Source organism: Sinocyclocheilus anshuiensis, unplaced genomic scaffold, assembly GCF_001515605.1.
Source record: "Sinocyclocheilus anshuiensis isolate Anshui unplaced genomic scaffold, SAMN03320099.WGS_v1.1 scaffold260, whole genome shotgun sequence".
Classification (NCBI taxonomy): domain Eukaryota; kingdom Metazoa; phylum Chordata; class Actinopteri; order Cypriniformes; family Cyprinidae; genus Sinocyclocheilus; species Sinocyclocheilus anshuiensis.
In genome coordinates this window covers 1292067-1306846 of record NW_015557134.1, presented here as the reverse complement: position 1 = coordinate 1306846, position 14780 = coordinate 1292067, and the positions used below count along the sequence as shown (strand labels likewise).

At 35.7% G+C, this 14780-nt stretch overlaps 3 protein-coding genes across 3 annotated transcripts in view; 2 read left to right on the top strand and 1 right to left on the bottom strand.

Moving 5' to 3' along the window:
- The window catches only part of LOC107678005 (serine/threonine-protein kinase 10-like), an 11659-nt gene extending 7572 nt beyond the window's left edge, over window positions 1-4087 (top strand). Inside the window, exons 11-17 of the mRNA XM_016473097.1 lie at window positions 746-925; window positions 1015-1144; window positions 2949-3073; window positions 3162-3347; window positions 3420-3545; window positions 3633-3746; window positions 3831-4087. Of these exons, the coding sequence (XP_016328583.1) occupies window positions 746-925; window positions 1015-1144; window positions 2949-3073; window positions 3162-3347; window positions 3420-3545; window positions 3633-3746; window positions 3831-3956 (987 nt within the window). The 3' untranslated portion in view covers window positions 3957-4087. The remainder of the gene's footprint in view (window positions 1-745; window positions 926-1014; window positions 1145-2948; window positions 3074-3161; window positions 3348-3419; window positions 3546-3632; window positions 3747-3830) is intronic.
- Window positions 4088-6221: 2134 nt separating this feature from the next.
- Window positions 6222-7412, top strand: LOC107677973 (translation initiation factor IF-2-like). The gene has a single exon (XM_016473050.1). It carries the CDS (start codon window positions 6222-6224, stop codon window positions 7410-7412), a length of 1191 nt encoding a protein of 396 aa, XP_016328536.1.
- Window positions 7413-10397: 2985 nt separating this feature from the next.
- LOC107678048 (ras association domain-containing protein 2-like) overlaps window positions 10398-14780 on the bottom strand; it is a 6465-nt gene continuing 2082 nt past the window's right edge. Inside the window, exons 2-11 of the mRNA XM_016473162.1 lie at window positions 13875-13982; window positions 13708-13783; window positions 13474-13636; window positions 12940-12957; window positions 12604-12669; window positions 12342-12493; window positions 12116-12269; window positions 11915-12036; window positions 10870-10967; window positions 10398-10793 (exon numbers count right to left, since the gene is read on the bottom strand). Coding sequence (XP_016328648.1) covers window positions 10724-10793; window positions 10870-10967; window positions 11915-12036; window positions 12116-12269; window positions 12342-12493; window positions 12604-12669; window positions 12940-12957; window positions 13474-13636; window positions 13708-13783; window positions 13875-13930 — 975 coding nt within the window. The 5' untranslated portion in view covers window positions 13931-13982 and the 3' untranslated portion in view covers window positions 10398-10723. The remainder of the gene's footprint in view (window positions 10794-10869; window positions 10968-11914; window positions 12037-12115; window positions 12270-12341; window positions 12494-12603; window positions 12670-12939; window positions 12958-13473; window positions 13637-13707; window positions 13784-13874; window positions 13983-14780) is intronic.

The window sequence follows — 14780 nt, the reverse complement described above, 5'->3', positions numbered from 1 at the left end:
AAAAAAAAAAAAAAAAAAAAGATTTTTGAACACAGTTATCTGTTTTTGCATATGAACTCTTCATTTTTTTTTGCATTTTTTAATAATTGTATTGATTATTATAATTATATTATTTAATATAAATTAATTAATGAAGTATTATTTAATTTTGTCAGCATAACACAAGTGGAAAACTGTCAACTAAAAAAGTATTTTTGCCTTTGTAGTGTTTACTGGGCAAAACTAAAACTATTAAAAATGGTTATTGTTAATTGAAATAAAGCTAAAATAAAATAAATATAAATATTAGATGAGAGACTTGCTGTTGTTGACTAAAATAAAAAAAAAAAAAAACAAAAAAAAAAATATATATATATATATATATATTAAAAACAGAAATGACAAAAGTTGCCTTGGCAATGAACTGTAATAATGTAAGTTGAAGTTGAAGTAAACCTAAAATAAATTTATTTCGAATACATTTTTAATATTGTACTGAAGTATAAAAAAATGAATAAAAATGACAAAAGCACATAAAAAATACTAAAACAAACTAAAATGAAAACAAATGATAAAAATATAAAGCTAATTCAAAAGCCTATAATAGCATAGGAATAATACTGAATTGTAAGTATGATCAATGTATTAGCACAGTCTCCTCAATAAGCTGCATGATGTGATTATTCTTAATCATATTCATAAGCGTAAGTACGAGCACTTGAAATAAAGATGCTTGTTTGTTTTTTGAATGTTTGTCCTGTTGCAGAGCAAGAAGCAGTACTATGACGGTGAGCTTGAGAGACTTGAGAAACAGTACCAGCAGCAAAGCAGCCAGATGGAGGCTGAGCACACATCCCGGCTCAGGGAGGACGCACGCAGACTCAAGGCCCAGCAGGAGAAAGAGCTGAGCCGCAAGAGCAGCGCACTGAAAGCGGACCCTAAAGAGGTACGGACTGCTGCATTTACCCACACTTGCACAGCATTAGGCTCAAACACATGAAGACAGTCACTCATGTGTGTCTATTTCTGCTTTAGGAGCAGCGGTTCCTGCAGAAGCAGCAGCAGGAGCTGAATGAAGCTCTGCAGAAGGGCGTTCAGGAACATAAGAGAAAGGTGGCTTCCATGGAGTGGGAGATTACTGTCAAATCTCAGCAGCTCAAGCGAGGTAAATATGCCACTGCTAATACACTTATTTATTATGTAATTTGCACCAAAATCACGGTTTATGGCATGTAGTTTATCAATCTTTAAAATACACTCTTAAAAATAAAGGTTCCAGAAGCTGGGTTTTCACAATAATGCCAAACAAGAACAATTTTGGGTTCCACAAAGAACCTCTTCATGAAGAGTTCTTAAAAAGAACGTCTTGGTTACGTATGGTAACCCTCGTTCCCTGAAGGAGGGAACGGAGACGTCACGTCGGATGACCGACGAATTGGGATCTCGCTTAGAGAGACCAATCTACTTCGAGTGTAAACTAAACGAGCCAATGCACATTGGCATGCGATTATTGCATCCAGCTGCTGCTGATCACAGCGTGAGTATAAGTAGGCAGCAGATGCAGCGCATATTCAGGTTTTCGCTGAGGAGCCGAGCCGCAATGGGAACATGACTCATCCGCGAACGCCACCTCAGCGTGTTTAATGCCCAGACATGTGAGGCAGCGATCGTGTCCATCACCCGGCGCCAGGTAACGACTGCGCCCAGAAACACACGGATGGTTCGTCATCTTTAAAAAGACGCGTCTTTAAAAAGACGTTCCATCCGTGAAGCTCTTTTAGATGGAATTTGCTCTTTTAGTGTGCTGAAGCGCACAGGGGAGATGGCCGTCTGCAACACACACAGGGGTAGTGCAGCCTGTTGTGTGCAACCCACTCGACATGGGAAAACCACCGCCGCAGAAGCGCCGTACCACCAGCATGAGAGCCCACGAAGACCGTGCTTGACTGTAGTTTTCACTACCGTAGACTTAGGTCAGGAGCAGAACGATAGAACCGCTCGGCTCCGAAGTGAAAAGCTGAATATGCGCTGCATCTGCTGCCTACTTATACTCACACTGTGATCAGCAGCAGCTGGATGCAATAATCGCATGCCAATGTGCATTGGCTCGTTTAGTTTACACTCGAAGTAGATTGGTCTCTCTAAGCGAGATCCCAATTCGTCGGTCATCCGACGTGACGTCGAGAGTGACCGACTGAAAGGGAACCATTTTTTTTCTTAGTGCAAAGAACATTTTAATAATCTGAACCAAGAGTCCTACATAAAATAAAATAAATGATCAGTTAATTAAATTAGAAATAAAAATGTAAATAAATAGCTTCTTAAACTTACAAATAAATGTTCTTAGATGTATGACAAATCCATGCCTAAAAATATAGTTAAATGTAACACTAAATAATAAATTGATATATATTTTTACAAATACAAATTTTAAATTGCATTAATTTGTCCATTTGAAAAGTAAATAAAATTAAGGAATCAGTAATCAAAAATGTAACAACAAATAACAAATTGATAAATCCTTTTTAAATGCAATTTTTAAAATGCACTGATTTGTCAAATTAAAAAGTGATGTATTTATTATTTTGATGTTACATTTAATGACATTTTAAACATTAATTAAATAAAAAGTTTTGGGGAAATTATTTATTGAGAATTAAATAGTTGGTATCTTTTACCAATAAAAAATAATTACAATATTTATATATTTATTTCTAGTTATTTTTTTCAGTTTGAGAAATTATTTGAATGATAACATTTTTTAATTAATAAATTCATAATTGATTCATTATTTTATTTTTAATGTGGTAAAATGTCCTCCATAGGTCATTCTGGTATTTTATGTGTACAGTAAATTTGCATGTACTGTGCATTGGAATAGTAGATAAATAGTGTGCATTGTACACATACTGTATACAGAAGAAGGTTTGGTAGTATGTCATTCTAAACATACTGTTTCCTTCCTTAAGCGCGTGAAGCAGTGATTTGGGAGTTAGAACAGCGCCATCTACAGGAGAAGTACCATCTATTCAAACAGCAGGTGAAGGAGCAGTACTCCCTGCAAAGACAGCAGCTGACCAAGAGACACAACAAGGTAAATTATGCAGCAACCCCCAAAAGCATTATCTTTATTTTTCTGTGCCTTACCCTGTCTTCTGTGGTTCTGTTCTCTCGTATGGTAGGATAAGGAGAGAGCGTCTCGGTTCCAGCAAGCTCTACTGGAGGAGCAGAAGTCATTGCAGGCCCAGGAGAGAGTATCCTTCCAGAAGGCCCAAAAAGCTGAAGCAAAGTCCTGTTTGAATCAGTTCAAGATGGAGCTCAAAAAGCAAGGTCTGAGTGGTCCAGAGCAGCGACAACGTCTCACACAGGTTTGGATTCAGAAGAAACAAAACATGTAGTAAATTAAACCTATACTTAATAAAACTGGTTTGCCCTCTCAGTTTTTGTCAGAGGAGGAGGCAAGACAGAAGCAAGAGAGACAGAGTCTTCAAGAGAGTCATGAGAACCAATTGAAAGTGGTGCAGGAACAATGTGATGCCAGTGCAGCTGAACTACAGCAGCTTCAGGTACATCCGCGTCAACTTGGGAACAGCCTTGCAGCGTTTTCATGTTGAGGGAATGTGATTCTCAGTGTCTGTGTGTTTGGATTTTAGAATGAGAAGCTCCAAATTCTTGTGGAAATGGAGAAGAAAAAGATCAAAGCTCTGGAGGATGAACACACTCTGGAGCTCAACGAATGGAGAGATAAGCTTGCGTGTAGAAAAGAGGTATTGGATGGAATAGTAAAAATGAGAGGTTTAAAGCTTTTTAATCGGGAAAAAACATGACGACTGTTGTATGTTTATGTTCAGGTGTTAGAGGAAGACCTCGCTCGTAGACGTAGAGAAAAAGAAGGAAACAGGAGACGAAGCAGTGAGCCGGAAAACCGGCATGCAGCTCGCCGTTCAAAGTTCTTCCATAATCTAAGCTTTTCCTGACAAAGTTAAGAAATACTCTAAACCCCAATGTCTTTATAAACCGTATATGTACACTACTTTTTGAAAGTTTCGGGTCACTATGATTTTTTTCTTTAAGAAATTATTTATTTTTTTGCATTAAATTGATCAAAAGTGACAGTAAAGGCATACAATGTTCATAAAATGAAAATCAGTTGTAATATTTCACACTATTACAATTTTTACTGTATTTTTGATGAAATAAACGTTGGTAAGAGACTACTTTTAAAAACATTATTACCGACCCCAAACTTCTGAACAGTAGTGTACAGTATGTATGTATGTATGTGTGTGTGTGTGTTTTTATGGGGCTAGTTGTCACATGGGTAAGTTATAATTATTTTATTAATTATTTTAGATTATTTTAGTTTTCAAATACAGTTATATTGTGAAAGTGGGTTTTTTTTTTTTTTTTACATTTTATTATATACATTTCTTTTTCCAAAAATGGTCCCATCATGACAAGTTATTCCATTTAATGTGACAACATTAACAAAGTTTGTTCAATTAATTGTATTGTTGTTTCATAGAAAATAGTAGCAAAGATAGTGTTTTGGTAGTTTTTAAAATTAATTCACACACACACACACACACACACACACACACACACACACACACACACACATATATATATACACACACACATTATATGTACAGAATATATGGACATTTGGGTTAAGTTGCAGAATATATTTTGTCTGGAGTTTATGTATTTTTGTAAATATGTTTAAAATCTGCTTAGTCATAATTCCTCTGTAAGTGTATCTTGTAGCCTGAAGATGAAAGTTCATGTGTAAATAAAATTTTGAAACAATTTTAGACAAATTGATTATTCAGATTATATTTCTTCTGGATGTGTGAGAAGTTTTTGAACAGTCATGGTCATGCACACAAAAACAGCATACCAGCCTGGGCTGTCTGTAAGGCAGCAGAGAAAATTATTACATAAAGCCACACCCCAGACCAATATCTGTCTCTTGACTGGAGTCAACATGATTTCTATTGAGCTGCTGAAGAGACGTGTTCTTCTATAGCAACCTCTTTATGGTAAGGTAAATGCTTTCATATTACTAAACATCTGGATGTATGAAAACTTGTAATGTGACATTTGAATTGAATACAACAAACGGGAACATAATATTAAAGGTAATTTAATACTGAAAATACTTATTTGATTTAATGCATTAAAATGTTATTCTGGTAAACCCTAATTTATATGTACATATGACCTATTACCCAATCTAAATACTAACCTTCAAAAAGGACATAAAAACAACTGAACAATAAAATAGTTTGTTAAAAATTGTAGTAATTTGTCATGTAACTTGAAGCTCATATAATTATGAATACTGATTTATTGCCTCTTTTAAAATCAGACCCTACTTGAAATATAGACAAAAATTGTCATACTGCAGGACCATTTAAATGACCTTTAATTTTATTAAAAATGACAAATTCACATAAATATTAACCTTATGTCTTAATGTTAAAATGATATATATGTTTTTCTATCTGCTCAAAGAAAAAATGCTTAAGATGTATGTTAACAAAAGAAGAAGGTCTAACCTTCAAACCTCCAAACATGAAATTGCTGATATTACATGCAACATTGACATAACATATTTAAAGGTTGCAAACATGTAATAGCAGCAATGATTATTCGTTCAAGATGTTTTATGTACAGTAACTCTTGTTGATTTTGTTCTCAGCGTTTATGTTTGAAGCAGTACAACATTATGGATAATATAATGAGTATGCTTACTTTAGGCTTTTACAGTATCTTTCATTTCAAGATCATTTTTTGGGGGTTACAATCTCCTAAAGTGTGTTATGGACACCAAATGGATAAGTTGAAAGTGCTGAAGGGCCATATTACTTGACAGGAATGCTTTCCTGTCCATTACTCTCTCGTGTTTCATCTCTTTGAAATTCCCGAATACTAAAGGGTCCTCCATTAGTGCTGTGGAAAACGCCTACTCAATTTTAATGACTTTATTTTCCAAACAATATGATGGATCTTTTAGATCTCTAATAAATGCAACTAAATGCCTAAGTGCATCTGTTTTCCAGCAATCACTTCCACAAGTATTTATAATGTTCACTCTTTCTCTCTTGTATACAGTGTCCATTAGGCTCTTGTCTTGTAATATGAAAAATTGCCTTTGCATTTCAGTAAGCTTATTTCTCTGAATTGTGTGCATATCAAATTTAAACTAACTCAGTGTGTCTCAATTTGTTAGGACCAAAATGGGGCAGTTAGGCAAACTTGCACTGTTTGTTTTGGTTCTGATGGCAGTGCTACACAATTCATCAGGAGGAAAGACAGGGGGTAAGAGCACCCCTTCCAAGAAGCCATCCAATAAGCCATCACAGGGGACCAAGACTCAATCTAACTATCCCAGGCAACCCTCCAATCCTGGTGCAGGAAGTAACCCAGGCTACCCCAACCAGCAGCATCCTGGTAGAGACACTAGTGGCAGCTATCCCAACCAGAATCCTGCAGGAGGGGGTTACTCTAACCAATATCCAGGTAGAAGTGGGTACAGCCCTGGTGGGTATCCAGCAGGTGGATCTTACCCAGTAAGAACTGCAGGACAGCCGGGAGGATACCCAGGAGGACACCCTTCCATTGGAGGGGGATATCCCAACTGGAACCCCGAAAATAAGATCCTCAGTCCACGCTATGGAGGCTCTTTTGGAGGTGGCAGGTTTGGAACGGGTGGCTCCCCTTTCTCCAATACAGTGAAAAGTATGGGCTATGGTCCCTCTGCTAAATCCAAAGGCTTCGCAAAAAAGGCAATGCTAGCAGCAGGCATTGGAGCAGTGGCAGGAATGGCTGTAGGCTATGGAATCGGAAACTTTCCACGCCCCAACTTCCAATTCAGGAGCCCTCAGGAGGAACGTCAATACAACCACTATATGTATGCACGTCAAGGCACTCATTCTAAAGACAGAAATAACAAAGAAGGACCCAACTACACATCAAAGCAACCATCCCAGGCTCAGTCATATGAGCAATACATGAACACATGCATGAAGCGAAAAGATCTTCTAAAAGAGCAGGAAATGACAGATTCTGCAGATCGCAAGAACATTCAAAGAGATGAGCCACTGACTGACATTGCAGCTGTGAACGACACCACATCCCCTATGACTGTCAATGATTATCCAAAGGCTGCTGCAATTCGTGAGGATGATGATGATACAGTGAGTATCATGCAGATTGGTTATCCAGCTCTCATTGAGCAGATGAAATCTCGGAAGTGTGTTGAGCTGTATTTGGTTTACTCTGAGAGCTTCACGGAGAAGCAGAAAGAAGATAACAAGGACAAAAAGGGAAGAAAAAATTTCAGACCTTCCAATAACCACAATGGACACCGTGTCTCTGGAGTGCTTCTGTTGCTCACTACTTTTTTTATGCTTCTTAGTGGCACTTAGTAGTGCTGTCAACATATAATATTATATATACTGTATATATATATATATAATATAAATTATATGAATATAAATATATACATGTAAATATGTTCGAAATATATGCTGTATGTGTGTGTATTTCTATATACATAAATGTGCACAGTACACACACATATATTATGTAAATAAAAACGTCTATTTTGGGTGCGATTAATCGCGATTAATCGTTTGACAGCACTAATATATATATATATATATATATATATACACACACACATATATACATAAAGGAATGCATTTGATCCTTCACAATGACCCACCCCCCTTCATTACTGCTATGTCCAACAAGCCATGGCACTCTCACACCAAACGTCATGTTCTCACGCAATGAAAAATACATGGCAGAGCAATGAGAAAACTGACAAGTGCTGACAGACAAGACACAGAAGGTTACTTTTGGTATGAAACAAAGTTTCAGCTTTCAAATTTGGTCATTTTTTAAGAAATTCAAACAATAAATACCGTTTTGTGGCTCTTTAATGTGTCGTGACAGATCGCTGTAGCGCCTCAGTTCAAGCAGCAGGTGATGTGATAATCTCTTACACTATACTAGTTATGGCATGAAATAAACATGAATGAACATCAGAAGGTATCTTGTTTCAACCACGTAAAGACATCAATATGCACGATTTTTCAAGTTCTAGTCCACCGTTAATCTACTCTCCTGTCTAGTTTGTTTGTCAGACAAAAATGGCAGATTCAGTGTTATGATTGGCCAAATTGCCTGTCAGTCAAACTCCCTGCGAAGGGTCAATTGCCCTTCCTTTCCACTCTCTCAGTCTAGGAATCTAAAGGTGAAGTTACATTTTAAAATTTGAGTATATTATCAATCTTGACTGAAAGTTTTGCTTTTCTGCTCAAAATGTAACAAGTCTTTTTTCTCACTGGCTGTTTAAACGTACAGTACAAGGCAAATACAACGTATACTGGACATTTGCATTTAATGAATGTATTTTGTTATAAATAATTTTATAAAATACAAAACTCTTATTATTATTAATATTGTTATTATTATTATTAATATTATTATTGTTATTATTGTAGTAGTAATAGTAATATTTCTGGGAAATAAAAACTAAATTGTTCAAATAAAATGTTCACTGATTAATTTATAGAAATGTAATATTATGGATATATTTAATTATATAGTAACCATTTATATTATTTAAAAAACATAAAAACAACAACAACAATAATACATTTTTTATTTTTATTAGCTGATAAATTAATTTATATTGATTATTTATTTAGTATTATTTAATCATATCTTCATATATTACAGTAGTTTTCTCCAAATGTTCTTTCCCTTATGAATGTGTGGTGTACATTGAATTCTACAGTAGGAAAACAATATATGTTTTCAATATTTTATAGATCAAACAATTGCTGGTCTGTTTAAAAGCTAGCAAAATGAAGACCATTGCTAACATCACAGAGAACACTGAGGCCTTCACATGATACATGCAGCACGTTGCTACGAGACCAGGCCATTCAGAAAAAGAACGTCATGATCAGGAGGAAACAATTGGAGGTTCAGCAAACAAAGTAAGTAAGTAAGTAAATTTTATTTATATAGCACATTTCAACATAGCAAAGCTATCCAAAGTGCTTAACAATGTAAAATAAAATTAAAAGAGAAAAGGAAACACAGAAAAGAAGCAAACAAGACAAGTGAAATTAAAATGCTAAGGAGAAAAGATACGTTTTCATCCTCGATTTAAAAATGGTAATGCAAGGTGCAAGGCAGCAGTCTAGAGGCAATTGGTTCCACAGACGGTGGGGCAGTGACTGAAAAGGCTCTGTCACCCTTAGTTTTCAAACGGGAACGAGGGACAGATAAAAGAGCCCTGTCAGTGGATCTTAAAAGTCTGGTAGATGACAAAGGGATAATAAGATCTTTAAGATAAGATGGAGCTTGATTGTTAAGAGCTTTAAAAACAAACAACAGAATCTTAAACTGAACTCTAAAATGGACCGGAAGCCAGTGAAGCGAAGCTAAAATTGGAGTGACATGGTCATATTTCTTTGCCTCAGTCAGCAGCCTTGCAGCTGCATTTTCTACCAACTGGAGACGTGAAAGCGATGACTGAGAAAGACCTGAGTACAGTAAATTACAGTAATCTAAACGTGAGGTAATAAAAACGTGAAAAGCTATTCACCGCTTGAACTGCTCAACCTTACTGTGACAAGCTGCTCTATGTTGTAAACAACCACCTTATGGAACTGTCACTCACTCGACAGCAGCGAATGACCAATCAGGGATGCTGAACAGCCCCGCCCAGTCGAGAACAAAGGCACAGCAGAGAATGAATTGCAGCCTGGTACTAGTCTGGCTTTTACTCATTTTAAAGCAGTTTCTATTCAGATTTACATCCCATTGCTTCTACACTCTATTTTACCCTTGTGTCTATTATCCCTGGCCATTAAGTTCAGTAGCAGATCAGTGCTTAGGAATTAATAAAATACATTAGGAGAGATCACAAGTCTTTATTCCACATGGAAAATTAATATATATTTTTAAATGTCATGCCTAACAATGTGGAGCTATGGGTTAATGTAGTGTGGCATAAGATGTGTCCTTGCTGAATGGACTGTTTTTATTTTATTTTTATCTCTACTGCATATACAGACTCATTCAAATGTTAAAAAATATCAGAAGTATTAAATGTATTATACTAGGAACAACTAAAGGGATCAATAAAAGGTTATGAGAGCTTTTACTGAGGTAAATATGCATGCAAGTTCACTGAAAATAAATTCAGTAATTGTCTCAATGTTTTTATTATCAAGGGCAAAAATGTGCACATACACTGTAAAATACATTACAAACAAAAGATATTAAATACTTTTAATACCAATACACATGACAAATAATCTGCAATTAAATAAAGCAAATACATTAGATTTTATTTTTCTTCACATTGTCTATTTATTCACACAATACGTTATATCAAATTTTGAATTACCATTCTTACAGCTTATTATTATTATCATTGTGCATGAGTGAAAGTCAAACAATGTTACATTTTTTGACCCATTTGCTTTCCTTTGTAAAAAAGAAGGCTAAGTAAGGTTTATCCAATGAAGCTTATTTAGAGAAAGTCATGGTACCTTTGGATACTGCTGTATTATTATATTATATATTACTTGAAGACAATAAAAGCCAAATTTAACTAAAAATATGTTCCTTTTCCTGATACAGCACTGTTTTGTCACTACTGTTGGTGCTTTGAGGATTGTGTTCACGAGTGATACATGCCTGCACAGCTTCATCATGTAACGTTAGTTGAATCAGCTAAAGACCGCATGCATTTCTTGATGATACGGCGCATATCTGCGTACCTGAAATAAGGGCACAGAAAAAAATTTGTGCCATAATGATTTCAAATGACTGTATTACGTGTGACTCAGTCTGTACCTCTTCTTCAGTTTCTGCATCTCTCTTTCTTCTTCCTCTTGCAGCTTAGCAATGAAGCTTTGTAAAACAGGAAGCTCAAACTTGATGTATTGTGCCACCTTGAGGACAAAACGAAGTATTACAAAAATATATACATACAAACTTGCACTTTGTACTTGTCACACTGGCTGAATTCAGTGCCCTAACATACTACTCTTACTATTTCTATAATAAATAGTAAGAATTCAGTATGCAGTTTTTCTGACCTTCTACTTCAGCCAAAATGTGCAGTATACAACCAGGCACATTATATAGCTTAGAATATTTAATCCCAAAATGCAATGTGCATGACATTCCATTACAAAATGAAAAATTGGAATTAAAATGTTCATTTATATTTTATATATTTTATATGTATTCGGTTTTAGAAACAGAATAAAACTTGTTTTCACTAAAATATAATTTATATAAATAAATATAAAAATATTTTTTAAGCTTGGAAAATAGATAGATAGATAGATAGATAGATAAGTAAGGCCCTAGCATCCTCTAAGGAGGCAAAATTACTCAAAAATGCATTTAATCAATATTTCAATCAATAATTAAATATGGAATTAAACAGTTAATGAACACATAAAAATAACTAAATTAATAAATTATTATATCACCAAACAAATAATAAATGTAATACATATCTGTTGTGTGTCATTTTTAAATTAGTTTTATCTTTGCATTGAATGCATTTGTGACTTTTCCAAACAAACAAACAAACAAATAAATAATAAATAAATACTGCTGTTCAGAGAAAGAATTGTGAGAAAAAGTAAGCATCAATTCAAAGAAATTAAAATAAATGCAACATGATGCTAAAATGAAATAAAATGGACATGGACTAATTTGTTTGGAGATTTAATACTTCATTTATGAATTCTATGTTTTATTAACAATTTATAAATATATAAATATTCATTTAATTATTTAATTTTGAGTGACTTGGCCCCACATAAGACAAGCAGTTTGGGTAGGTAGGATAGATAGATAGCCAATGTGATATTTGGTCTCTTACATCATGGGTGACCTCTTCCACCTGGTCCGTCTCCATTAGGAACATTTTGCTGACCTGTTCACAAGGGCCTTGCAAAACTCTGAGCGCCAAAGGATGGTCATTAGGCTTCAGCTGATGTCTCTCTGAGTGCAGGGAGAGAAATATGAACTCAAGGACAAAGACAAGAATACTATGACACATTTAATTCCAGTTCGGACGTACCTCCACTGGTGTGGACGATATAGAGGCTGAATTCATCCGGGCTGTTTTCGATCTTGAACTTGTTAAGCAGCAACCGCAAGACCTGTGCTGTCGTCATACAGCTGTTGACGCGGACGTTGGTCACAGAGCCGAACTTAGGCGTAAAAACCGCCGTCTGTTTGACAGAAACAACTGTGAGCAAAAGGGCTTACTAACGTGCTTACAGTTCACGAAACACGACGCCCACCTTGTGGTTATAAAAGTGGCCGTTGAAGGAGCATCGGTTTCTCTTGACTCTCCTGATTCCAAGCCGTCGCCCGCTGATTCTCCTTCCGCCAACATCAGTCTTGGTCCTGGCGAGCCGATCGGAGCGTGTCGACTCCTGCTGCTCCTCCTCACCTGCCAGACGAGCTTTTACAAATCCAACGAGGCAGACACAGTCGTTCAGATATGATGCGTAGACAGGGAACACTGCTAAGTTTTTAGAAGAAAGTCAAGAATGTATTCACCTGCCTCTTCCTTCTCTTCACTGAAGTCTTTTGATTGGTCGTCTGCTGTAGCGACCTCACTGGAAATAAACGATTTATTTCATGATTAAAAAAAAAACCTTCATAAACAAACGTTCCGGAGAAAACTATTTTTTGCATTTGACATATTTACAAAAGAAGTGTAGGCCTATAGGGCAAGTGTTCAAATTTTTACTAAAGTGTTTGCTTAGATGAATTATTGTTTATCTGTAAATTAGCCTAAATATTTATTTATTGTGGAAATATAATAAGCAGCACAGCTGCTGTCAATATTGATAAATATTTACTGACCAGCAAATCAGCATATTACAATGATTTCTGGAGGATCATGTGACACTGAAGACTGGAGTAATGGCTGCTTTGCTAGCTCAGTAATAAATTAAAATTATATTTACATATATTTCAAAACTTAGGCTATTTAATTGTAATAATATTTCACAATATTATTTTCACTGTATTTTTTATCAAATAAATGCAGCCTTTTTGAGCATAAGAGACTTCTTTCAAAAACGTAAAAAAAACCCATCTCACTGACCTTTTAAAGTAGGCCTAGTGTACAAAAAAGATCAAATATATATTTCTATCAATTTAGTCTCAGGTCAAAATATTTTGGCCCTACTTTCTAAACTACAAGCATAAATGTGCATTTTTATTCTAGTTCCACTGTGAAGGCAAAACAAAAAACACATTTTTGATTGTTTTTACAAACTAATTAATTTCTGTGGTTATTCACAGATGTTGTTGATGTTAACTTATTGATAATAACCCAAAAGCACCCATAAAATAATACAAATTATATAAATAACAAAATAATTCATAATATTAAAATAAAAATCTTTCCTTGCATTAAACATATGTAAATATCTGACTTGAGTGTGTTGGTGTCCGTTTCGGTGCTCAGAGATGTTAGTGAGGGCCTGCCTGCCTCCTTCTCGTCCTGCATCTGCAGTCTGATTGGCTGCCGTACGCCCCAGAAAACATTGAGCAAACCCTCAATGATCAACTCTCCTTCCTCCTGTGAAAATCACATAATCAGATATATGACATCCATACAACAGGCTGTAATTTACCAACTAACCAACTAACCTCTCTGTGTCTCAACTGGAGAGCTTCTCCTTTGTAATAAAGGTTGTATGTGTTGAGCTGTGAGAGAAGAATGCTCCTGCAACCAAAAAGGAAAAAAGAAAAGAAGTCAGGCTTACGAGAACGGTAAGAACAAGAAACCTTGCAGTAACATAGCAAAATGCACTTACTTGCTAACACATTTGTTTTCGCCGATCTGGACCTTGTCTGAATCCTCACTGTCCATGTCGAGTGAGTGGAAAAACACTAGGAAGGCCTGTTAGGAATGAAGGGATGAACTGAAAAAGATTGTTTAAAACATCTCCTCTGAGAAAAAAAATAGTAGAAGAGAATCTCATGATTTTTCGCCTCATAATTGCAAAAGGACTGCAGGCAAGATTCTCACACACTGAAACACACACACAAACGGAACTGTCTTACACCACATTACTAAGCTATTAAAGGCTGTAACACACATTTAAGTCTAATATTTTATATTTTACCATTATTTAGAGTGACATATTTCATCCTTTTTATTGCTAATGCAAAAGTAATGAACAAGAAATGACTAGTACATCACAACCAAGCAATAACGTCACAGAATTTGCACATACACACTTAAAAATAAATGCTCTTCATTGGCAAATGTGACCCTGGACCACAAAACCATTCTTAAAGGGGTCATATGATGCGATTTCAATTGTTCCTTTCTCTTTGGAGTGTTACAAGCTCTTGGTGCATAAAGAAGATCTGTAAAGTTGCAAAGACTAAAGTCTCAAATCCAAAGAGATATTCTTTATAAAAGTTAAGAGTCAGCCACGCCTACCTAAAACGGCTCGTTCTAACACGCCCCCACATGTCTACGTCACTATGTGGGAAGATTTGCATAACGCCGCCCAAATGTGCACGCAAAGAAAGAAGGCGTAACTTTTATTCTTGCTGTAGTATTGTTGTTGCCGCCACCATTTTGTGAAGGCGCTGTGTGCTTCGTTGTGAAAGCGAAACTACATTGTTTGGCCTTCCAAAAGAGGACGATATCCGCTTCGTCATGCCTAGAGCTGATCCGTGCTGGTCGCTGAGGAAATACAACAACTTTG